The sequence below is a fragment of the Mus musculus genome, chromosome 4, assembly GCF_000001635.26.
Source record: "Mus musculus strain C57BL/6J chromosome 4, GRCm38.p6 C57BL/6J".
NCBI lineage: Eukaryota > Metazoa > Chordata > Mammalia > Rodentia > Muridae > Mus > Mus musculus.
Window position 1 is genome coordinate 84,490,018 of NC_000070.6, and position 26,182 is coordinate 84,516,199.

Consider the following 26,182-nt stretch of genomic DNA (forward strand, 5'->3'; position numbering starts at 1 on the left):
AGGTTTCTAATTAAACAAGTAAATACTAGCTGGTTATGCATCTGTAGTCTCAGCAACTGGGAGGTAGCAGAGGCAGGAGCATTACAACTTAGGACCCAGCCACAGGTCCTAAATTCTAATTTCAGAGGTGTACCTTGCACACATGTGCCATGCATCAGCTGAGTGTACCTGCAATGATGTCATGAAACTACTTGTCTCTCGGGTGTGTTTGTCGGTTCATCCAGGCAGGGCGATGAGATGTACCCACCTCTCTCCATTAGCTATGTCTACTGTCTAACAACAGTATCCACTTATTTAACAGCTAACCAATTCGGGGGGCTTATTCTTACTCAGGGGTGCCTTTGAGGTTTTGTTTATCTTTTGTTTTTACACTTTGTAGCCTTAACAGGTCTACCTGAGAATAAAATAACACAACGAGGCCGTTATTGGGCCTACACTTCATACAAGGGAAAGATTATTCCTAGACAGAAACAAAAAAAACAAACAAAAAAAAACCGAATGCAGTGGTTAATTAAAAGTGAATGGTGGGTCTCTAGACCTCTTTCTAAGTGTCATAATTGGAAATCATCCTTAACAGTCCCCAGAAGTTAATTCCTAAGTATAGAAAGTAAAAACAATATTTGGAAAGACAGTACATTCAACTTGTTTTGTTTTTTGAAATAGGGTTTCACTTCAATAAGATCTGCAAGATGAATTTATTTACTTGACTGATTTTTTTTTATTTGTGGCTATCCTGGAACTTGCTCTGTAGACCAAGTGGTCTCACACTCAGAGCTCAGCCTGCTTCTGCCTCTCAAGTACTGAAACCAAAGGTGTGTGCCACCACTACCTAGCAAGTGTCGTTTTTGTTGTTGCTGCTGCAGCTGTTGTTATTATTTTGTTGCTTTTTTTTTTTTTTTGAGACAGTGTCTTTTAATGGGTAGATCCGGTTGGCTTTGAACTCAGAACTCTACCTGCTCTATCTTCTGAGTACTGGAATCAAAGTTGTGTACCACCTTACCCCACTCCAACTCTTTATCGGTATGATTACAGTGAATGAGGTATTTGGTCTTTAACATTAACAGAACAAGATACAGGATGAACCCCAACATCTATCAAACTCTTAACATGAAAAGAAGAAACCTTCTTGGAAATATGGAAAATTCACTTCAAGTTTACAAAACAGGAAGTAGTATGATACTCTTTGCCAGGGTCTACTATGAGCAGGGCTACATGTGAAACAGCAGAATATAAAGATAAGCACAAACATGCATTTGCCCTCAAGGAGAGACGTTTTTAAGTGAGCTTGCTTTTTCTCTAGTGCCACAGGTCCCACATTTACTCAAACATGCACCTAGAACATGTGTCCGTTGTGCAAAGTGTTCCTTCGTTCGCCTATCCACACTGCGACTCCATGCAAAAACAGTATTTGTCACATTCATTCAGCATGTGCACACGTTTCTGAGACAAGGCAGAGAAATATGACTAAACCTGACTCTTCCTAGGGTCACAACACAGTTCCTCAGAGCTGCCTATCCTCATTTCACATGGAAGCGCTGCCTTGGAAATACCAGCTTACTTCAATGCAGCCTTGTGTTGCCAACCCCACAGCAAAAGGTCAGACTGTTCATTCAGAAAGCTTTGACATCACCATACCCTATGACCTGTAGATGAGGAATATCAAGGACAGCCTGAGACCATAGTCTGTGGGTGTTACATAGTCCATACATTCTCCATCAAACAGGGCTGCTGCCCTGAGCCCACGTGATCACGGGGCCTATTGGTACATAAGTGAGAGAAGTAAACATATTTAAAAACCACAAGATGTGTTTTAAATCATTTTAAACCTATCCAAGTTGCGATTAGTTCAGTGACTTAGGCCTCTGCTGAAATCACATCTTGAAACATTATTGTAACCATTATTGTGGAATTCACTTTCTGATTTTGATGTATTGAGTTCTTTTCTTGCCTCTTCTTACCCATAGATGTATAATTCGGGTCTGCTGTATTCTTTCAAAGGAAGAACTGGCAGGGCAGTTGCTGTTACTTAGGATAACTATGTAATCTCTTTGACTTTCTCTTGTTGGGCAAACTGCCCAGTGAATATCAATTTTTTTAGAGCTACAAATATGGTTTTAATAGATTCACAGATTTTAAATTATTATAATTCAGGGCACGTCTCTCCCAGGGCGAGCAAATAACTCATAACAATCCATGTAGATGCAAAGGAGATGACAATTGATCAATCTGCATGTGAGTACATTGACAGAGTTACTGCTCCTCTTTTCTCTCCAAACCCTCCCCACAACACTCAGACAATTTCACATGGAAAAAATGCCTGTCTATGGGAGTTCAAATTAGTCATAATACCCACTTTGGGGACTGAAGAACACTTACTGTAAATCAGCCACTCAGAAACCACACTTGACATATTTTGGTTATAATATAACTGTAAGTTGCATAATATTGTACGTATTGATTGGCTCTTGAGATTGTAATGGAAAGCAACTGCCATACATTGAAAGTGACCAACCACAAGGCAGGAAAATTGTTCCTGAAGATTCCACAAACAGTCATTTTTCTTATACTCTAAACCTCCTTGTCCTCTACACAGTATATTCTAACACACACTTAAGGCTCTATTTTTTTTTAAAGGCTGAATTTTTACCATATTGGCCTGTTAACCTCAAATTGTCACCTGTTCACCTCACTCAGACTAAAAGAGTTCTAGCATGGTAAACTGATTTCTTCTTTAATGGAGCAGTGACCTGTGTCTGAATTAGAGAAAGAACAAATCACACACACACACACACACACACACACACACACACACACACACAAATACCTAACTAGGTAACGATTTACAGAATGACTGAGGAAGTTAAAGCAACTGTAAAACCATAATAAAATCTACCTCTCTGGTATTTCTTTATTCAGTTCCTTTGTTGTTCAACATAAAGTAAATGGAGAATTTTTAGTTTGTGAGCTACTATCTGTGTAGTTGGTTTGCAGTGTGTGTCTTCTACCTTCCCACATCAGTGGAGACCATGCTTTCCTCTGCTCCCTTAAAGTCTCTTTCCCACAGGAACACACACTACTCTAATAAAAGGACAGCCAGAAAGAAACCTAGTAACATACAACAAGAAATCAAGGCCAGTTCCTGTACTGATAAAAAGCAAAAGCTGTTTAAAGACTTGAGCTGCATTTCCAACTGAAAACATTGATATCATTTCTTCCCCTCCAAATGATCTGTCCTAATGGTTACCCTTTAATTTGGGGACCATGACTCTAATATAAAACACATAACTGTAATAAATACATATAATAATTGTGTGGCTCAGCTACTTGTGTTAGATGTTGGTTTGTGAAAGATTCTTCTGTCAAACAGGTAATAAATTGCACGTAGTGTTTCAATTCTACTGGGAACTACTTTTCAGGTTTTCCTTACATTCTTTTCTCTTCTACCTCTTCCTCAACTTATCATGTATCATGGTTCAATAAAAGCAGTCATTGTACCTAATGAGGTCCCAATGACAATCTGGAAAACAATGGGTCAAATCATCCTATGGCATAATTTTGTTAAATAACTCATCTTTTAAGAAAAATTTAGCCAGGTAGTGGTGGCACACGCCTTTAATCCCAGCACTTGGAAGGCAGAAGCAGGCGGATTTCTGAGTTCAAGGCCAGCCTGGTCTACAGCGTGAATTCTAGGACAGTCAGGGCTATACAGAGATACCCTGTCTCGAAAGAAAGAAAGAAAGAAAGAAAGAAAGAGAGAGAGAGAGAGAGAGAGAGAGAGAGAGAAGGAGGAGGAGGAGGAGGAGGAGGAGGGAGGGAGGGAGGGAGGGAAAAAGGAAAGAAAAGAGAAAAATATAAACATATATGTATATATTATGAGAGAGAGAGAGAGAGTAAGGGAAGGAGGGAGGGAGGAAAAGAGAGAAGCTGAATAGGCAACAGCCTCCCCCTATTCCAAAATTGAAGATTTTGAAATATAATTGGGATAATACTTGTTTGTGGATAAAGTAGTTAACTTATGTCAAAATAATGATCACCCTAGTCCTAGTATGAACAGTCAGTGTTCTAAGAACTGCCCAAAATTACTGGGAGAAATGCAGACCGTTCTTTCAAATAGTAAGGAGGTGGTTACAAGTATAGTTAACTTACCCATTGAAGAGCACTGAAGTTCCCAGAGGTACAGAACAGCAAGTATGTCAGAGCTCTGTCTATGCAACGAAGTAAAATCAACATATGGGTCCCAATGAGCTCTCAATTTTCTCCATTTCACCCCGTGTTCCAGATGCATTAACTAATATCGCTACTGACTGCTAACTAGCCCGCTAACTCGCCACCTTAACTTACGCTTCTCCCTCGTACTTATGATTCCAGACAATCACCAGTATGGCATATGGCTGCTCAGAGAGCCACAGTAATTAACAGAAAATGAGAGCTAAAGGATGAAGATTTTTTCCATTTTCATGATGTGCCTTACTGAGAAGCAGCACCACTCAAAAGCAAGGCTGCTCCTCTCCACACTCTTCTTTACATTGGTTCTCCAATCTCTCATTCCTCCTCTAAGTTCTTCCCTAGACAAAGACCCTTCTTCTTAGATGTTAATGTCACGATCTGCTCTGAAGGACACTGGTTATATCAACTTTCAAAGGAAATCATAAAATGAATGGCTAGGGTAAAACTGACTATATCAAACATGGAGGGGAAGATGACACCATGATGTAATTCATAGTAAAGAGAAATACAAAGGAGAGGGAGGAGGAAAGTGGAGGAAAGCCTAGACTCTTCACATCCAGCTATGGAGAGTCTATGGAGAAGCCACACCTGAGAAAAACTCAAGGTGCTTACTTCATGTAGCCTTAACCACACACGGTCTGTGCCTTTGCCAACGGGCATCTATCAGGATGATTTATACATCTCTGGATTTTTGATAGGCTCAGTCATACTCCACTCCCAGATGGGGTCATGACATACAGCTCCATACTGTTTTCTCATGGGACTTAGAAACTTCCCTCCTACCATATACAAGAAGCTGGCTCTGATCAGCAAGCTGAAGAAAACGATGTTAAGTCACCTCTTCAACACAGAAGGTGCCCTACTGCACTACAGGCATGGCTTCCAGTACACAGATACCTTGATTTCAATACACGTTTGGTACGAAGAACCTTGAGAAGCCTGCAGAAAACCTACCTAATCCTCTGTAAATATATCTGCATGGTTTAACAATGACTTACAACATAAGCTGGATAACCAAGGACGTGGGGATGAAAGTGTATGAGAACACACATAATGTGAGGTCTTACACCATTTTTCCTCATTAAGTAAGTTCTCAGCAAATTATCATTCATGGCTGACTGGTCTTCAGTTAACTTGTGGTTGCTGATTCCCAAAAGTACAAATATATACTCCTAAGAGTAAGGAATATCGCTATGGCATGATAAATAATCACTATTCAAATGGTAAAATTTATGACACACATGAAAATGAGAACAAATCGTCTAAATAATACATCCAAATATTTAAGTGTGTATTACCAGTGTCAGCCAATAAAGAAGTCAATAACCCAAGTTTAAAAAAAACAAAACAAACAAACAACAAAAAAAAACCCACACAATTGAGATTGCATTGAGTCATTCAAAACTTCCCTATCTATGCACAAGACTAAAGGACTGTTCTAGATCTATCTATAGGAGATTAAGAAGGAACAACAACAAATTCCAGTCCCCAAACTTAAGTCATAAAAGATTTTAGAAGATAAAATTACATTTTTTTGCAATTCATTTGTAAAATTATTGAACAGCCCTGTCATAAAATATTAATCCTAAAAGAAGGCCAAGGATAGTTAGGCAAACTGGGAATGAGATGAGTACCAACAGATCTTTACTTCTCCAGAGCAAAGTTTTTAATCTTGTAACAAAGAAATCAGCTGGCAAAGTCAGTAGCAGGTGGGGACAGAACCCAGAAACAAGAAAGTAAGCAGAGGTTGTGAAGCAAATGCTACAGAGACACAAACAACCGCACAAGGCAAAGACTCCGTCTGGCGGTTTAAAAAGTGTCTATCTCCTGCACCAGAGCTAATAGAGCAGCATTCAGTTTCATACAAAATATAAGGAATGATCGTTGTCTGCATAAAGAAAAGACGTATGTGACTAATAGATATAACCAAAATTCCTTTGTACATCAAAGAAAAGCCGCCTTTTGTTTATTCAAGAAATTCCTAATGGGTTCATTTATGAGTAAAATTTTCTTTTTATTTGAGATCCAGCAGCACAGCACAGTGTAGCTGAAGACAGCAGGTAGCTCTGATAATGAACTTTGAGGAGTTATGATAAAATAATATCTGAAGGCAATTTGTTCTTTCGGGGTCAGCAGATTACTGGTCCAAAAGAATAAAAATAAAAATCTCTGAGGACATTTTGAGATTTTAAAATAAAATAAGAAAACCAGACATACGCAAAGGGGTGGGGGGGAGTCTGGCTAATTAAAATTTCCAGTTCTATATATACAAATCCATCAAGAAAGGCCTGCAGGACCAGACCTGTGCGAGAAAAAGTATACCATCATCGCATTAATTGTGTGACTACTTCATAATGCCAGCCAGCCAGGTTTACACAGAAGAGATTAAATAACAAGATAATCTTATAAACAATGCTCATTTCACCAGTGTACCAAATAAGTTTGATTTATATCACTGACTGTTGTTCTTCTAATTAATTTATGCACCCACGTGCTTCAATTTACACAGACAGATACCTACAGTGAGGTAGAGATAGCCATTTTTTTTTAAGCGTCTTGACCTTTGAGCTGGGTTCATGTTTAGTCTTCTCAATGTTGTTAGTCACTCAAAAATGAAGAAACTGTTAAAGCCCAGCATTAAAATTAGCCATGAGGAAAGAAAACTTATCCAACTAAGTACTCACCCCCCACACACATACACATTTAATTTCAGTTAGTGTAACTTCACCAAAACTTGAGTTGCAAGGAGTTCTTAGTCAATCTCCCACTCCTGTAAATTCATTTCATAATCAGCATCAATTTTAAATGCCTGCGTTTGTTTTAATGTAGCGTCTACTGAAAGAACAAAGAGAGAAAGGGCTCATTTTAAAGCATGATTTTTAATAATATTAAGGGCTTAGGTAAAAAAATCTTACTGGAGAAAACCCATAGGTACAAAAGACTGAACTCATGTCCGTCTTCTTCAGCAGAAAACAAACCATCCCAGAATCAGGTCCTTCAAAGGAGACCCTCAATGGCATCGACTCATGGTCCAAAACTCTAAAAGCACGCTGTAATAGAGTCCTCTGGTGTTGGGATTATTTTAATTCAGCCATTTTACAACTTCTATGGATAGTTTCAGTGTGTGGATAAGGATGTGTGTTTACTTATTTAATCAGGCAAGAAAAGGCTTTTCTCCTCTTTGTTATAAAACTTTTATTTATATAAGTGATCAACGTTTATTTGTAAAACCTCAATACAATAACAGATGTCAGCTGCATTATATGTTTTTGATTATAAACTCCTAAAGGGCAGAGACCCTATCTGTTCAGCTCACATTTTATAGGATGCAAGCACAGTACCCTACCCAAAAAGGCACTTAAAGATGTTTTGTAAAAGTAACAACGATTTCAAGGGAACTTAGTCTGCCTCTGTGCTCCAAGAAACTCGACCGGCACTCACTGAACATAAAAGAAAACTTTCATACTCTGAGGCAATCCCTTTCTTTGGATATCTGCAAATGACACGTTGCTTTTGAAACAGGGCTCACTCAGATGTGACTATTTCTACTTCATACTTTTTAAGAGGTAGCTTTTGAACAACATTAACAGACACTAGAAAAACAGACAGGAAAAAAACAAGCAGCCCCAAACATTCTATGCCTTAGTACTGCTTCAGCACATCTCACAGGTCATATTGGGGGTCGGGGGGAATGTGATTTTATTTTCCACGGAAAACCTGCCGAGACTGCTCTGCAATGCTTAAAACTGAATCCTCCTGAACTATGACCCCACCACCAGGGTTAGGTGTAAGACTGACATCTGCGTTCTTTATGTTCTTCTGGATCGTGTGGAACATGGGGCAAATTGACTATATAGCTTAGCTTTTCAATTTTAAAACAAAGCCATGTAATTTGTATAATCACTAAAGGAATAGGAACAAGCACATGATATCATGTAGGCTCTGACCAGCAATGAAGAGTGCTGGGGTGATCTGGAGATAAGTCCTACCAAGCTTCTCACACAGTTTCTAAATCATTCAGAGGAAGATATTGGTTTTTTACAACTCATACAATTTTCATTTATAAGTCCTAAGGAACCTAACACACAACTTGAGATGATCCTATCTACAAAATCAAACGGTTTTCTTTCCTCGTACAAGAAACAGAAAGACTTGTATGTTCTAATATAGAGTATTCACTGTAATTAGCTTCAACCAAATATACAAATGGAAGATAATTAGTAACTCGTAACTATAAAGTATGGTATAGTGTGTAATATTTTATAAAAACCCATGCACATGTACATGCCCACCTGAAATACGGAATTCTCTCATCTAGATGAGACCTAAAAGCTTCCTCTTTCCTTCTTACCTCCTTTCCATATAAAGCTGTTACAACAAAGCTTAAGCAATCACACACAGGAAACACAGCACCTCGCTCAGCCATTTCTAACATGCATACGCACAGTGGCCATTCGAACATTAGTACACATAGTCACCAACATCAACAGCGCATGTCAAATCCATCCCCCAAAATTCAGGCAACATTCTCTCATCAAAACACTTAGACTATGAAGAATGTGACCTTTACTTCATTCATAATATATCTGAAATATTAAAACTCATGCTACACAAGTGCATGACTGTGATGCTACAGAAGCAGAGTATAATGCAACAGCAACAGAAAAATTAAAAAGAAAAACGTATGAAAATATATAAAAGCACCTAATTTATAGCCTGCCAAAATTTAAAGGGAGGGGGGGGTTGGAAATGGGGAAAACCTTACATTCATTCAGCAAATTTTCTGTATTTACTAACAAATTTCAATTGCTGAATTCACTATCATTTTCTTGGTTTTAGAAAACAGATGCACAGAGAATACTCAGTAAAAATAGAGGAAAACCATTACCTAATTTAAATTTTTTGTCAACTTTTAATTCATTACCATGGTAGAAAGGTAACCTGAAAATTATTTTGTTACATAATATTTACACAGCCAAGGTATCTATGTTTCTCAGGGATTTTTTCCTTAATCATTAGCTTTTAGGTAACCAGAAACTAGGGAATATATAACACAATAAGAATATATTTACTGTTATTATGTGCCATATAAAATGCCTTATGTACTAATACTATCCCCCCTTCTGATCCTTCCATAAATGAGAGGCAGCACCAAAGAAAGAAAAATTTCCTATTCCATTGCATCGACTAAAATGAAATCCACAGATAAAACACACAGAGGGAGGGCACCTCCAACAGGTTACTCTTCTGGGTTTTAAGCAAGTCTGAACTCAAGGGTTTCTACAGGAATATCGCCCTGCATAAGAGAAGGAATGTATTCACCTGAACCTACGAAACTCTGAATGACACTGATACAATGTTTACTCAGAAACAGGAAGAGATGTCTCAATTAACATCCTGTATTCCTTTCTGAAACTTCTGAATCAAATTCATTCACATTTTTAAACCCATCAACAGTCATACAACTTTATGTATGAACGCAATTTTAATCTCAGGTTTTATGGTTTTTTTTTTTTCTTCAGAATAATTGTGGGCACCAATCTTCTCAGGATCAGCTCAACTCTGTAGATGAAGTGGAATTGTAGATTCGCTTCCAGGTAAGGTGGAAAATGAGAACAAGATGTAAAGAGAAGCAAACAGAAAGGGGCAAAAATGTAATGTGAAAATACAGATAGGAAAAGAGAATGTGGAGAAAACACAAAAGAGACAGGAGTGGACAGAAAGAGAGGCAGCGAGGCAACACGAGAGGAGGGAGCAGGCCAGATAAAGTATCTGCAGCCAGTGGCTCTTATCCAAAGCGTGTCAGGGCTCAAGCCCAGCGCCTGCATCTTGTTTTCTGACAGCAAATACCTCTCCTTTGTTTTTTTCAACCATGTTTTCTGTACCTAGGCAGTCTCATTTTCTTTCCAATTTTTTAGGTTAGTTCGAAAAAAATAAAAAGGTTCAAATCCGAAACTTTGCTCTTGTGTACAGCAGTTAAGTTTTATTTTGGAAGTATACTTTGGAGCCGACACACCATGGGTCATAAAACCTCAGAGCTGCTCAGACCTTTAAAAGCTGGTGGACGGTACTGTCTTGCTGAAGAAGTCGGAGATGCCTGGTTCTATGCTGCTTGCGAATCATGTTCACAATGAGTGCAATCTGTGCTCCAGAGCCTGGCTCCACGGGAAGGTGCACTGTGCTTCTAGACCGACAAAGGGCTCCCGCCAGGCCACCCCTGGACCTGCCGACTTGCTTTATCCAGCCACACCCCTACTCTTCCTCACTGGGTGAGTACACACCAAGGTCTACACCACAGTTCTCAGCATGTTTAAAAAAAAAAAAAAAAAAAGTGGTACCCGCGTTACTGCCCAGGCTGCTGGTCCTTGCAGGGTACTTACTACCTTGCAAAAACAACTTTTCATATAAAAATTCATCAAATAATGCACCACTTTTGCTCTATTGATCCTACAAACTGTGAGTCTGTGAAGTGACTCAATACCGTGTCATCACTGCACAGCAACTTGTTTCATTTACAGTATCTGTTTCACTTCTACTCACGAGCTAATATAATTCAATTTTTTTTAACTGCACACAGGCTGCTAGACACATGTGCATGGCAAATGGAATCTGAACTTAGCTTAACAGCCTCATTTATTCCTGATGGTTTAAATTATTTCATCACAATTAATGACACCCCCTCAGCTTCCTGTGCAGCACTACCAGATGTTCAGAGACCACAAAGCCACTCTCTTCTTTGACGGCTGGTGACAAGTTGTCCTCTGAAGGACATTCCCTAGGTACACAGCCGGATGACACCTCCATTGCTTAGCACCTCTCTGCCTCCCAGAGTAACTACGGTGAGGAAAAAGCAGGAAGTCATGAGAAACCAGCAAATGCATTCGTTAAGGCAAATTCTGCAAAGTGATGTAAACTTGGAGGAGCTTAGCTGCTGCTGGGGTTCCCACCCTTGCCACTTAGGAAAGGGCTCTGCCTCCTCCTTCTCCACACAGCATCCACTGAGTGTATGGAGAGGCTACCATGCCATCTCTCCCAGAGGATCACAAGGAACAACCACAGCATAAACTTCCCAAAGAGGTCCTAATCACTCTTGGCTATTTTCAGAAGTGTCTTGTTTTTATGTGTAAGCAATTTGAAAGTATTGTCTCTCTCTTCAGTCATGATTATCCTCTAGCCTATTCAATAAAAACAGTACATAGAAATATATTTTGGCAATTCTTTTTTAGAGGCTTTGCCCACTTACTTAAGTGTTTAAGGTTTTTTGAGGTTGTTTTGCTTTCCCAGGGGCCACTGAGGGTTTGTTGCTTAGTTTTGTCTGTTACTATTATTTCGCTAATTTCATTTAAAGGAAATAAAGTTACTATTTCCTGTTTTGACTGCAATGCCAGGCAATCACGGCTATTTTACCTGACCACTTTTAATACCAACAATAAAACGTCTTAGTCTAAAAATTCAGAAATATGCATTGAATTCTTCACTTGAGTTTCACATAAAACACAAATTCACATAAAATAGGAATCACAGGTAGCTAAAAAGGTGATAGAAATAAACACACTAGCACTTTTATAATAAGAATTCAATACATGGCTCTGATTTGGGAAACATTTCCATAAACTAGAGAACATGTGGCAGACATTTTATGGATTATTTTTTAAATGTTTTAAAAAAATACCCTGATCTTATTCAGGGAATAAGGGGCCTTTTCGTTTGCCAAAAAGTGTAATAGGAAAACAGAAAGGCCACCTGTGTCAGCCCACCCTATAGCATGAACATGAGCTATAAGGGCATTTTAGAAACTATTTTCAAACTGAGATGAGAAACAAAAAACATCAGTATCAATACAGATTCTAAACAGATGCACAAGGCCCCTGTGCATGTCAGTGATTATGTGTGTGGCCTCCCCAAGCAAGTTAATTCCACACGCCTCCCAAACTCCCTACACTTTCTCTTTAACAAGCTACTTGTGATTAAACTACAGCCTCCTACATAGCAACTTGAACAATGGATAAAAACACAGGGACATGGAGCAAGGTGACTTTTTCCACACCCATAATTGGATTTTTTTGTTTTTTAAAATTTTAAATGACTATTGCATCCTACAGAACATTCAACACTTAACACTTGGTATTTGTAGATTAAATGCTTTCCTGGGACAGCCTATAGAATAGACTGTCTTTCTCAGAGCTGAGGGACTTGGGGGAAGCTGTAGTGGTGACACTCTTTGTAGCCTGCAGACAATAGTAAACTCTTAGCACTCCCAGAGTTGCATCAGATTTTCCTTGGATGGAGACTGAAATGAAAGTTCGATTACTAAGAGGTAGATAAGTAAAATAAACAACTAATTTCATACAGGGAGGGCGGGAGGGCGTCATGCGGACCTCATTCTGTTGTCTCTGAACACTTTATCTGAGGGGGAAAAGGAGCTGAGTAAACTTTAAACTCTCATGTAGGGATGTATTGCTTGTGTGTCCCTGGCAGATGTGGAAAGGAGATGAAATGGGCAAGGGAGAATCAAATATCCCTTCGCTGCAGGTTTGCTGAGGGAAAGAGCGCTGCAAAGACCTCACATCTGGCAATCATTTGTCAATAGCTGGAAAGAGAACGGCAGGAAACTTTCTGGCTCTTGGAGAAGATGAAAAGACAAAAACCATCTCTCTCTCTCTCTCTCTCTCTCTCACACACACACACATACACACACACACACACACACACACACACACACATACACACCACATGCACATACACACACATACACACATCATACAAGGACTACCACACTCATGTTCTGCCATGGCCACCCCCACCACCAAATTTAATGATCTTCAGATATACTGTACTCCATGGTAAAAAACACGCAGTCACTTGACTTGTTAAAGCTGCAGTGTGTGTACATTTTTCAAATAAACCCCAGGGCTGATGTTAGAAAATCAAAATCAGTCAAGCAGAGACCGCCTGGTACTTTGGGCAGGAATCCTTGTGGTTTAGTCAATAAACAGAATCTGAATGAAAGACACCACAGTAACTAGACAGTAACGTTTTGAACAGCTCTTAACCTGAAAGGGGGGGTGGTGTGCTAGTGACCGAGGACATAAGGGTACCAGTCCACTTAGAGCTGAGGACCTGCAATGTGACTCTTAGCACACACTCATCTGTTATTCCTAATAAAAAAAGGAGAGAAAATAGCATTATATGGGGTTATTATATGTAAGTGAACCTAAAAGAGCTTTTCAAAAAATTAGTTATATCTATCTATAATTAGGTAGTAAAGGGAAACTTCTCTCCATTTTGTTCATACTGATATACTACAGATAATGTGCAGGCTTCACTGTGTGTCCTAAAAAATGATCAGCTTTGTCCCAGTAGGTTCATCATACAATAAACAAAAGTTTTCAAGATATCTCCATGCCACATTAATTAAGTTCTCCAAAGTCACAGGCATATAAATCTGCTTGTGGTGATAGATAGACTTCAAGGGGTGGCTTCTGGTTCACCCTCGTGCTGCATTTAACTGGCAGTGGCTGCTGCTGTGGACCCCGTCCCTCTGACTCCGTAAGTAAAGGCTGCAGGTTGTTTAATAACCTGGCAAATTCACAGTAGCTTGTCAAATTATTACAGGAACAGTGTCATCACTAAACAAGCCTGATCACGGTTAATTACAATGCAGACCAGAGAGCAGCCTCAACTGTTCATTAATTACAGGAAGCACCTCATTTAAATTTTATGGAAATTTACACTTGCACCCTGGTATGTCTGGAAAAAAGAGAGAGAGAGATCCTTCACGCATTCACTGAAGAAAGGAGTCTGTGGTTTATGAAACATTACAGTAAATTGTGTCTAATCTGGTTCTGAAATATTGGTTCATTATTTACTCTAATTTTCTAAGCACTTCAGTAGTGAAAAACACCAAGTCAAACCTCACATAGTGAACTCTCAACCAAGAGAAGAGCTGCGAAGTTAACTGTACCAACTCAATCCATGAGGAGATGCAGCTAGGCTAAGAAAGGCCAACAGTCTGTTAGAAATATACAAAACATTTATCAGCAGTTAAGGGGGGGCTGTCCTAGAAGGACCATGTCCTAGAAGGCAGTCGTGCCGGTGCACAATTCTGTGCTGCTATTCATCAATAAAATTCCCAAGCTAAGCAGAAAATTCCAGCTTCGCATCTACTTCAGAAGCCACTCAGAAAAATAAGGCAAGACATAAGGTGAGCTAAATCTGACTTTCTAGCCACTTTTCTATCAAAAGTCAATCCAGGTACTGAGTAGGACAGTTACTCGAGACCGAAGACATGATGACAAGTATCGAAAATCTCAAAATGATCAAACCATGAAGCTTCTAAGATGGCTAAAAAATCTAAGGATAAAAGGCGAGGGTTTAATGGGAAGAAGTGACAGGCAGAAAGAGGCTCAATGGGTCATGAGAACCTAAGTCGATGAGAACTACACCATGCATGAGAGTTATCCCTTCATGAACGTTCATCCTAAGAAACAATATAAAAGTATTGCTTCCAAACTGACATGTCCTGGAGATTACTCTGAGAATCCTGAGGCCAAGCAGTAGTCCTCTCTCCCTTACAGTGTCGGGCACCGGAGAACAGCGGATGACTCCGGCAAGGTCTGGAAGGAACTCCCTGAAGCACACTGCTACTTCTCTCACGTGGAAAAGGAGCAACGAAGTAAATGCCACGGCAAGAATGAAGGGGGTGAAGCTTAAAAATACTTCCAGAGCAGATTCCACTCATTGTAACTGGCATACTATGGACAAAATCAGTATTATTAAAAGGTATGGGAGCCATACAATACACAAGGAAGGAGAGGAAAAGAGAAGGAAATGGTTTAAATGTGTCCCAGCTAATTCACCAATTCAGCCTAGCTGGCAATCTTTGACGAGATTTAATTTTCCCCCTCATCTACTAAAATCGTGTTACAGAAGGAAGCAACCAGTAACATGATCACCTTCCTTACTTTGTGACGGTCTGATTTTCTCTGCCGAGCCCATAATGACTTGTCAACCGCACTGTCACCGCAACCAGGTTTCACTAAAGATGTACTTACATCTCTTCCCTCCTTCCCTCTGCCAAGATAATATGCTACAGAAAATACTTCAACTTTGTATTGTAAACTGATATTGCAAACCCATTTTCTTCACACAAGCTCATGACATATTATCCAACATTCACCCTCAAGCCACTCACAGTGACTGCTGGAATAACATTCCTATATCACGCCAGAGGTCAAGAATCAAGCTCCGTCCCAAGAACAGGCTTTTTGCTGCCCTGTGTCTGTATGTCACACATGCTGTTAGCTTTCCAGAACTAGGAAATACATGATCAGGACCCGAATGTGTCACACCTGCTTTTCTATTGTCCCACATCCATACACCACCTAGACAGTACCAGTTTGGGACACAACAAAGCTGGGGTGGTCTTCTCTAGGCCAAGAGCAGGTGTGAAGAGATGGTGTACAAAAAGTTTAGCGTCCCTGCCTTTTGCTCATCCTCACTCCCACTATAAGGAACTCAGCTGTAAAAATTCCTCTCATTTATTATGTGTTACATCTAAATCAGTTAAAGATACTTTAATATTGCACTCAATATACTTGCTCTGTAAAGCCTGAAAAACCTAGAAAATGATGCCAAATTGAAACTCTAGAAAGACTAGGTTTATTCATGCCATCCATGCTGAAACTTCAGTCTGTACATTGTAATGGCAAACACATTCCTTAAAATTTTAAAAGCACACAGAAGCGGAGATGTTCTTCATCATCGTTATATTTGTATTGTGTAATACACCAAGCCAGGTCTAGTGCCTCAAGACCACACAAAGTGAACTAAATACCAAGCCAACATTTTCAGCAGAAATGTACTTTGCACGTATCCCAATGTACTAAGACAAAGATACTTATTGTTAAGGATCGCTTTTCTTATTTAGCACATAGGTTATATTTGCCAAAGATCCCATGGCAATATGTGCCAGTCTATACAACCAGGCGTCAGAGATCAGGATTTTTCTTCTATTCCAGACTATGTCTCTTGGATGGATGGATGGATGGATGGATGGATGGATGGATGGATGGATGGGAGGGTGGGTAGATAGATAACAAATTTCTTCCAATTATGCACAACTCATCCTTACAAAGACCTTTTGCTGCATATATACTACATCAATTCCTCTTTATACCTATCTCAAGGGTTATCACTTCTTGATAGCACTGATAATACTGGCCTCCAGGGGTAACTGCTTCTGACACAGCATGCCCAGCTAATAAAACAGTAAGACTCAAACCTGGACTTCCAGCCTCTGGTCTGGTTCCTCCAGGTTTGGGCAAAAGTCTGCACCCAGCACTCTGCCAGCACATGCCAGTGGAACCTGAGGGGATATGGCCATATTAGATGCTGGGCACAGAGGCTGCATACAGTCACACTATACCAGACAGAAGTAGGGATGTCCCAACTGCATGTCTGAAAAAGGCCATGATGGACTGACACATATTTGACATTGCTATGACAAATATATTGAAAATGCATGAAACTTAATTAATTAACTATGGAAAGGTAATTAATTGTAAGAAGAGAATACACACATACATTTTTCTCCTATAGCCCCAGCCCCATATTTACATCATTGATACATAAATATCTATGGACAGGAAGAAGAAGAGAAGTTTAAAAAAAAAGAAAAGTAGGGAAGAAAAGACAGAAACACAGACTTTCTCCTGGATTTTGGTATCTTCTTTCCACCTAACCTTCAAATTTCCAGAGAAAATGAGTGCACAGAGTTCTATGCTGTCTGAAGTCCCTTTCCACCCTCAAGATAGCTGTTGAAATTCTCCTTTTCGGGGATATACTAACAGTAAATATTGTTATTTTATTTACATACTGTTACCTTGTTTTGCTTCTCATTTGCTAAGGAGAGTACTATTTGGTTCATATGGGTTAGAAGCCTGAACCTGGCACTTGACACACTGTGGGCAAAGGTTCTGCTATCAAACAATGAAACCCCAGACCTAATACTTACTATCTTTAAGTGTATGAAACATGATATAAATTTTGTTATAAAAAAGTAACAATAAAACATTTTAATTTAGTAGATATTTCTTGGCATCAGGAGTTCAACCCTGAAATCCATGAAGATCCTCTTTCAACATTACATCTTCTCTCACAATCAGTCAGGACCGTCCCTGAATACTGCCTACTCCAAATATTTCATCTCTGGTTTCAAGATGAAGACAAATGGATTTAGAATCCTTCTATTTCCTACTTTTAACATTTTTTCCCTCTGGGGTCTGGAGATCTCGCTCAAAGATAAAGAGGTAAGTAACTGAAGCAAAGCTCTGGATTCTACCCCCAGAATAACAGACATAAAATAAAATTTGTATCAGTATTTGCCAGCACATGCTAGCTGTGCTAATCACATGTATCTACCAACGCGCACCTCCCCACAGTGACTATGAGACAGATCTCCTGTACCTTCCATTCCTCTGGTGTCTTGAGTCTTCCAAATTCCAAAGATCAGCTATGTTAACCAATGTCCTTGTTTAAAGGTCACTTCTTAGCCACATGGGCTACATAAGTGATTCCTTCTTTTTTCTCAACTTGCAAATCAGTTTGCTGCTCAAGTTCGAAACAATTTTTTACAGTCCCACTTGCCCTAAAGTTGATCTCTCATAACCTAACCCAGTCAACTTTTCAAACATGTTTAGGTCCTAGGTAAGTCATGCTGAGGTCCAAATGGTAAAAATGCCTAGTTATCATCTGCTGTCACAGTCAATAAGTCTTGTTTGTTTATGAGACAGGGTCTCATATAAACCACACCGGCCTCTGGCTATCCAGCTGGAGATTACCTTAAATCCCCCATCTGCCTGCTTCTACCACCCCAGTGCTGTGACTCAGGCAGTACCACCGTTACATGTCTGTTTTACTTTTATTTATATAGGTGTTTTGCCTGTATGTATATCTATGTACCATATGCATAGAGGCTAAAAGAGAGTGTTGTGTCCCTTGGAAGTAAAATTACAAACAATTGTGATCCATAATATCGGTAAAAGAAACCCAGGTCAAAAATGAAAAGGACAAAAAAATTAAGGAGAAGATACTAGAGGCAAGAAGAACCCCATTTAGTGTCATCAATTCTGAAGGCATTTGTTGACTTTACATATTATAAAGACAATATAGGAAACTAGCTACTATTTGTATTTTATTCTAACACACAACATAAGCACGTTCAAAACAAGAATGCATACTCTACATTGTGGAGTAAGGGGAAAGGCTGAGCATTCGTGAAGCAGAGGCATTAGGAATTTGTGTTGTGTCACAAATGGAAATGATGCTGATTGTACGCTGCAGTTGACATATGGAGGGGCACTAATGAGTTCTGCATCAGTAATTCTCTCAAGGGAACAATAAAAGGAAAAGGAAAAAAATCAATCTTGGAATATTCAATATCAAAATGAATCCTCTCCCATCTAGAGAAAGATTCCTATAAAACGATAACAAATGTGACTACTGAGCGGACTGAAATGGTTTCCATAAGCCAGAATGTATATTTTGTAAATTGTGTGTAAACAATACCTTATTTCACATATACAAAGCAAATTGCTACTTATCTTAATACTATTTGCCTGTGTCACAAATACTAAGCTTACAGCTTCTTTTCATCTTCACACTCACAGAATGCACTTTATAAACACTCTCAAGAGGAAAGAAGAAAGTTAAACAACTATAATTACATTCAATTACAACTTCAGACACTTAGAAATACAGTTCTGAGAGGAAACAAGGTCTTCTCAGTTGGGAAAGGAAAAGTGTAGCAAGCCACCACTATGTTTCAACAGTCCCAGTCACAAAGAAGAACTAGCAGTGGGTAGCACGTCCAAGTCTGGAGTCCTGCGCTTCTCACAGAAAAAAGAAAAAGACGAAATGATGCACAATAGAAGACTCACATATTCTAAAGACAAGACAACTAAGATTCAAATCCAACTGCAAAGTTCAGCATGGCTATCCTCTAATAATACTGAATACCCTACCACAACTGCAATGGACACTGTCATCAATTATCAGATGGAGAAATTCTTCAAGAAAGATAAGCAACATCCAGGACATAAAAGATGACTGACTAATTAGCTGTAATTTGGAATACTTTGCTCCTTCTTCCAGTTTTAAAACCTCAGAAGTGAGCCAGATCTCTATAAGCAACCAGATAGTGACAAACAGCAAGAAGAGACACAACTGGCCACCTTATCATTACTCCATTGGGAATTGACATACTGAAACACAGTGGACATCTTCAGTGTGTGGAATATAAATATTAAAGTGACTTGGAGATTCTCCTTTATCCATGTTCCTTTGTCCTAGCAACCAGTGTGCTTTAATACTGATGAAACTACAATGATTGCCACAAAATATTCTCAAGGATTAAGACTTTAGGGATATTGTAGTTTTTGTAATTTTTGCTTCTAGTATATTTTGCTTTTAGAGTAACAAAATAATTTTTGTTGAAGAAAAATTAATGAACCAATCACCTAGCATTTCTAAATTTGATTCCACAGGTTTCTTTGTGGGATTCTGTTTTGATCCTTCTGGTTCAGAAACAGCGAGTTAGAGGCCTTGGGAAGGGCCGTGTGACATCTCCAGGGAAAGCTGAAGCTAGGTACCTAGCAGCTCGCTTGTCCATACCTCAGAGGAATCCTGGGGCACAAGAGAGTGATTTACAACCTACTTTGTATATAATCATCAAAAAAAAAAAAAAAAAGACAACAAGCACAAAAGCCTCTCTCCGTCTCCTCTCAGGAGAATTCACAAAGTGTGGGGGGGGGGGGGGGCAAGTGAGCGTTCACTTCCGTGTCAAAAGGCTTCCAGAAAACACATTTTCTGTAGAGTGAAGAGGAAATGTACCAGAGTTCCTCTTCTGTCTCTCTCCCTCTCTGTCTCTCTCCCCCCTCTCTCTGTTTGTATCTGTTTCTGTTTCTGTCTCTGTCTCTGTTTCTCTCTCTCTCTCTCTCTCTCTCTCTCTCTCTCTCTCTCTCTCTCTCTCTAACACACACACACATAACCACTACATTTTTATGTGTCTACTTAGGATACATATAAAACTGTTAGGCAACAGTTTTAAAAAGACAACATTAAAATGGCCCAAATTGCAAAGGGATGCAGTACCAAGTATTTGGAGGTGAGTGGATGGGAGTGGAGGGTGTGCAGAAGGACGAGGGCAGAGAGAAGACATGGGAATGATGACTTGGGGGTAATGTGTTACGGAGGGTGGGGCTCACAGGGATGACTTCCCTTAAAATTTAATTTTCCTTTCAAATATGAAACATTCATGTAAGCTTTTGCCTGACAGGCATCATGAAAGTCACAGCCCAAATAAACAAAGTAACTTCTATGTCAGCTCAAAGCTTCTCAGTTAAGCTGGCTATAAGCCCAGATCAGTTCTGAATCACTGAAAGTGTTCTGGTGATTTCTAGTCCAGCAATGATGAAAGGGATGAGGAAGCCAATCAGAAGAACCTGAAAAAGAATGGATATACAAATTTGGACATGAAAACTAGAATGAAGGAAAGAGGTAATAAGGAGTAAATTCCTGTAAAGGGACCCAGGGGCATGCTGGGTGCAAGAACTGTTACATTCCAAGGCAGAGGGAAACAGAACAGTACTTCAGAATGCCAAACAGCAAGAGGAAAAGCCACCCATATAACACAAGCTCAGGAAAGACATTAAGTGAAACAGCTCCTACAATAAGGTAGCCTGGAGAGAGAGAGAGAGAGAGAGAGAGAGAGAGAGAGAGAGAGAGAGAGAGAGAGACAGAGACAGAGACAGAGACAGAGAGACAGAGACAGAGAAAGAGACAGAGAGAGAGAGACAGAGAGAAGAAATAAGATTTCCCAGCACTGTGAAGATGCAAACAAAGCTCACTGCTGCCAAATGCATGAGTACAAAAACAGAGACAGTAAGGTGAGCTCCAGAGGCTGTGTATGCCTCTAACCTACATCTCAACTTCCCAACTGCATTTTAACTAAAGACAAGATTGTAGGTCTCTAAGTATGGGTCACTATATGTCTCAGTGCTAGATCACTAAGTACTAGACCCCTAAGCTAAGACTGCCAAGGGCCAAGCATACAGAATCTAAAACAGGAAAATGAATGTTTGCTCCCTGATGAGAAAGCAGTGGTCATTTTTCTAGTAAGAAATGGCAGAAACATACCCACTCCTACAGAAGCTTTAGATGAGACAGGAATGTACCAAGAGGAATTAGATAAAGATGGGAAAGGATTCTAGAGGAAGAATATAGGCTGGTGCCAGGGATGCTCTGGAGTCATGGGACTTGGTTGGTGGGAGTTGACAAAAATGGAAGGTGACTTGGGGGTGGAGACAGTGTGCCTCAGGAGTGAGGAGAACTTAGGAGCCCACCTGCTCTGCTAAGCTTCCCAGGAGAAGTGCTCCTAGCTCTGTGGCAGGAGCAACCTGTGCAGGTTCAATAACAGATTTTCACAGCCACAAACAAGAACACCTTGTTTTTATGCTATAAAACCAGGGCCAAATGGTGAAAGTCTCTCTTCTTTGTGACACCCTGAGGAGTTTAATGGACCATTAATAATGCTAAAATTACACAATCTTTCCTCTAGAGTACATAAAGGGCTTTATACCTAATACTTATTAACTCTCACATCAGACAAATAGAGAGAACTTCCTTTGCATATTTCCCTTTAAAGAAAACTGAGGCGTATCACTATCGTTCTCTTCCATGTTTGATAAATGGACATGGACAGGTGAAATGGAGACAAATGCTTTAGCTACTAGTAATAGCCACTTTCACTAGAGTAATCCTACCACATGATACAGCGTATCTTATGCTTTTCAATTCTCAGTTTACCTGGGTATTAGCCCTAAAGAAAGTAAGGGTAGAGCCATTTTATCCCGTGTCATCATTAGAATTTTTAAAAATTCAATGAACAAAACTGAATTGGTTTAATTGGCTGCACTCTCTTTTAATTCCGTATTTTAGGAATTAAACATCAAGTTGTTGCTTACTGGAATGTCAAGTTTTAATTGCTGATATTTAATAAAAACTCACATGTTTTCCTGTGTCCAATATTTCTGTCTCCAATGTTGAACCCCAACCATCCTACAGACAGGTAACAATGCTCTTAGCCAGGTGGTGATGGCACACACCTTTAAGCACAGCACCCAGTTGGCAGAGGCAGAAGGATCTCTGTGAGTTCAAGACCAGCCTGATCTATAGGGCAATTTTCAGGACTGCACAGAGAAACCCTGTGCCTTAAAACTAAAAAGCAAAGAAGAAAACAGAAAGACCTTAGGAGATTCTGGGTCCTCAAATCTAAGCTTGTCACTTCTTGTCCCTTATCTCAGAGCCTTTTTCTTTCAATATCAGTATAAAAGGAGTCCCTATGTAGGGCTAGTGAGGTTGGTAAGAAGGGACACGTGACACTTTTCTGAGCATACAGAGGATGCCCGTCCATTGGCACCCAGCACATCTCTCAATCACGGCTCAGAAGTCTGAGATACTAAGGAAAGAAGTCTGATGATGACAGAAGCAAACTTCCAAAGGGATAGTACAGGTACAGGAGAAACTCTTACTGAGTCTCACTAGAGTCCAACACTGCCAATTTTAGGAGGCTTCTTGCTCTTGCAGGGTTAAAAGAAAAGAAAAATGTATCTCAGCTCAAAAGAGCTGATACTGAAGTCTTCACCATGCAAAGTGTAGATTACAGCACACGTCCCCCTCTGCACTCCTGTTCTAGCCAATCCTCCAACAAATAAAATAGCAGGCCATTTTCTGAGTGTTCTGTGATACTAATGGCTTGATTTCAAATGAAAAAGCGGAGTTCTTAGGAAGCACAACTAAATAACATCTAAAGAAACCTAACCCTCTGGGGGACATGCTCTTGACTGACAACCAGCAGTCCACATTGGCGGTCCACAGTGTACCTGCCCTGCTGAGCTTCAAGTATAGAAAGCCAGATTACTAGTGGAGTAAAAGCTCTCCAGATGATAATGTCACTTAGAGACACAACTACTGCGGAAAGACAAAGGGTATGCACTGGGGTGTAAGATCCAAACCTCCCCAAACATCATAAACTTTACCGAAGACATTGGGCATGCCAGGAGAAACAGAAGTGCGAGATAAAGTGCTGAAATGATCAAGGAATGACATGTCCCAATTCACACCTGCTGCAAGCATTAGCAGGAGACTGACAGAGGGGACAGACACTACCATGTGGATGAAAATCACTAAGATAATCTAGACCAATGTCCTGGCAAACACCCATAATCTCAGCACTTGGGAGGCTGGGGCAGGAGGATTACCCTCTCTTGTGTAGCCTTTCTCTAAACAAGCAAACAGTGAAAGAAATGGCAGGTCTCTGAGCTGAGCCTACCTGGCTTTCCATAATAATCAAGAATCAGGGCCGGGCATGGTGGCACACACCTTTAATCCCAGACCTCGGGAGGCAGAGGCAGACGGATCTCTGAGTTCGAGGCCAGCCTGGTCTACAAACTGAGTTCCAGGACAGCCAGGGCTGTACAGAGAAACCCTGTCTTGAAAAACAAAAAAAAAAAAAAAAAAATTCAGGAAGACCCAGACTTGGAGGCACACGCCTATGATTCCAGAGCATGAGAGGCTGAGCTGGATTCAAGGTCAAGGCTGACTTAGAGTATAAAGTAGAGGAAGAAAGAATCAGGAGGACTTTTTCTCCAATGAGAGGAAGAACGCAGCCTCCAGGAAAGCGCTGGAAGCCACCACATTTCTTTTCAGCTGGTGCTGTTTAGAAAGGTGTTCACATCAGAAGACAAGATATCTATTTCAGTTGTTTTTACTTATAGACACGCACACACACACACACACACACACACACACACACACACACACACAATGGAACCAATCAATTAGGCTCTCTTTCTTTCTCTCTAAATTTAACAGTATTAGAAAGGAAAGGGTTGACGGAAAAATGCACTTGTGCCTTGTGTCCAGTTGAAGTGAAATGTGATAGAGTATGTCACATTTCAATGTCAGGAGCACAAAGGGCACGACATGACAAGTTACCACTGAACCATATACGTGAAACCAGTGATCTTTAAAAATAAAGTAGCAATTGATGGCTTAAATAAAATACAGTGGGAAAATAGTACTAGATTTGGCACACAAATGGCTGAGTGAAGATGTGAACACTTCTGAAGAGCCCTGACATCCCATTTGAAATTAGTTAAAGCCAGCAATCAAGACTGAGCCTAAAGATGGGTACCACTAATCAGAAGAGCCCAAGTTATCTGAACAAGAGAGCCAGAAACTATAACGTGTGACCAAACATCAATAAACTGTGCCCAAAGAGTAACAGAAGTAGCTGTTTTTCTCTGAATAATACAAAACTTGAACTTGAAAAAAGTTGAAATGAGAAAGGAAGCCGACAGCACATTCAGTCCTGCTGTTTCATACTGTAAAAACTCTGTCGACTCAAACACAAACTAGGCTCTCCACAGCCCAATCCTCCCTCTAAGCCTGCCAAGGACCTAAAAAGAGAAAACGGGTACAAAACTGCTTTCTATGAAATGTGCTGTACGCACCGCAAATGCACCGATCTCTGTAGGAGTGAAAGGCAAAAGGGGGGTGAAAAGATAAAGGGCAATGGAAAACGCTTCCCACCAGTGCTGTCTTTGTTACCACGGATTATAGGAAATGGGGAATAAAATAAGAAGGAATTTCTTACAGTTTCCAGTGGAGATATTCTTATATGTTCATCCTAAGTGAACATGCCTCATTCCTGAAATCTAGCAGTGTTGAAAACTGAAGGGGGAAGAAAGCTGGGAGAAAACAGAGCACTGCACACATGAAGTGCTTGTGTGTGTGTGTGTGGGGGGGTCCTGTCTGTGTGTCTCTGAGGGTATTAGTTACCTCACATATAGCTAACAACACCTAATAATGAGTAATGTTACTAATCACACTTTTCCCTCTGTAATCTTTCAATGGTATTTGCTACCTAGGTTTCATCTGTCACCTCCAGATGAACAGGATACCATATCCCTACCCTTTCTGTTTCATGTGAATGCTAACCCTGAACTGGCATGCTCCCCCTAAATTTTTTAGGTATCAAGTTAGTATCTCACTAAACAAACAAAGTAGGGCAATGCTGCTCTTGGTTCTTTGCTAAAGTGCACCCCTAACTTCCCTACATTTTGCAAAGTTATCACCAAAAAAATCACTAATTAATGTTCACTTGGAGCCATATTTCATAACTAAATTCCTCTCCCTATATCCCAAACCCACTGATTTTGAAAGTCAGTGTAATCTTGTTTTTCAGTCTCCTCAGCTATACCTTACTGCCTTGCAGATAATCAATTCTACTAAGTATCAACTAGGTCCTTTCCAAAAACGTTAAGTAATAACCAACATTTAATCATTCCACATACACAAACCAGTACAACACCCACAAATGGTCACATGTGTTCTCCTCTATTAAATGGAAAGTTCCCCACAAATTATCAATTAAAGTTCTTCTTAGACCTCAAAGAGTCCAACTTTGGCCTGTCCTTCAGTTTTATCTTCTCTTCCCTCGGGAATACGTCACCTAGAGTCTAGTGAATGGATTCAATGGCTCTGATGTGCTGGCCTGGCTCTCCTCACTGGGAGACTATTCTGGCTGTCACTCCCCACCCCCTGCAACCCCCTCCCCATACACATTGTGCTTTAGAAGTCTCTGTATTTCCCAGAGGCAACTACTATATGAGTTCCCCTGACGCTGCTGAGGAGGAAGGGCTCTCCTCCCCAGCACTCTAAGATACATTACGTAAGCACTGGACATCCTTGAATTTTAAGCCAGGTTTTCGATTACTAAGAGCCATAACTCATTTGTTCAGCTTTGTACTCCTCCAAAGCACCTACCACAGGCTTTATCCACATCAGTAAACTAAAATATATTTGAAAAATAACGCATAAATCTATTAAAATT

The 26,182-nt window shown here is 40.0% G+C and overlaps 1 protein-coding gene across 20 annotated transcripts in view; it reads right to left on the minus strand.

Annotated features, from left to right (window-relative positions):
- Bnc2 (basonuclin 2) overlaps positions 1 to 26,182 on the minus strand; it is a 409,226-nt gene that overhangs the window by 223,214 nt on the left and 159,830 nt on the right. For 6 of the 20 annotated variants that reach the window (XM_017320205.2, XM_017320204.2, XM_017320214.2 and 3 more), the window contains one exon: positions 16,511 to 16,594. The exons of the other annotated variants lie outside the window; for them this stretch is intronic. In XM_017320205.2, coding sequence (XP_017175694.1) covers positions 16,511 to 16,594 — 84 coding nt within the window. The remainder of the gene's footprint in view (positions 1 to 16,510; positions 16,595 to 26,182) is intronic. 20 annotated transcript variants of the gene reach the window in all.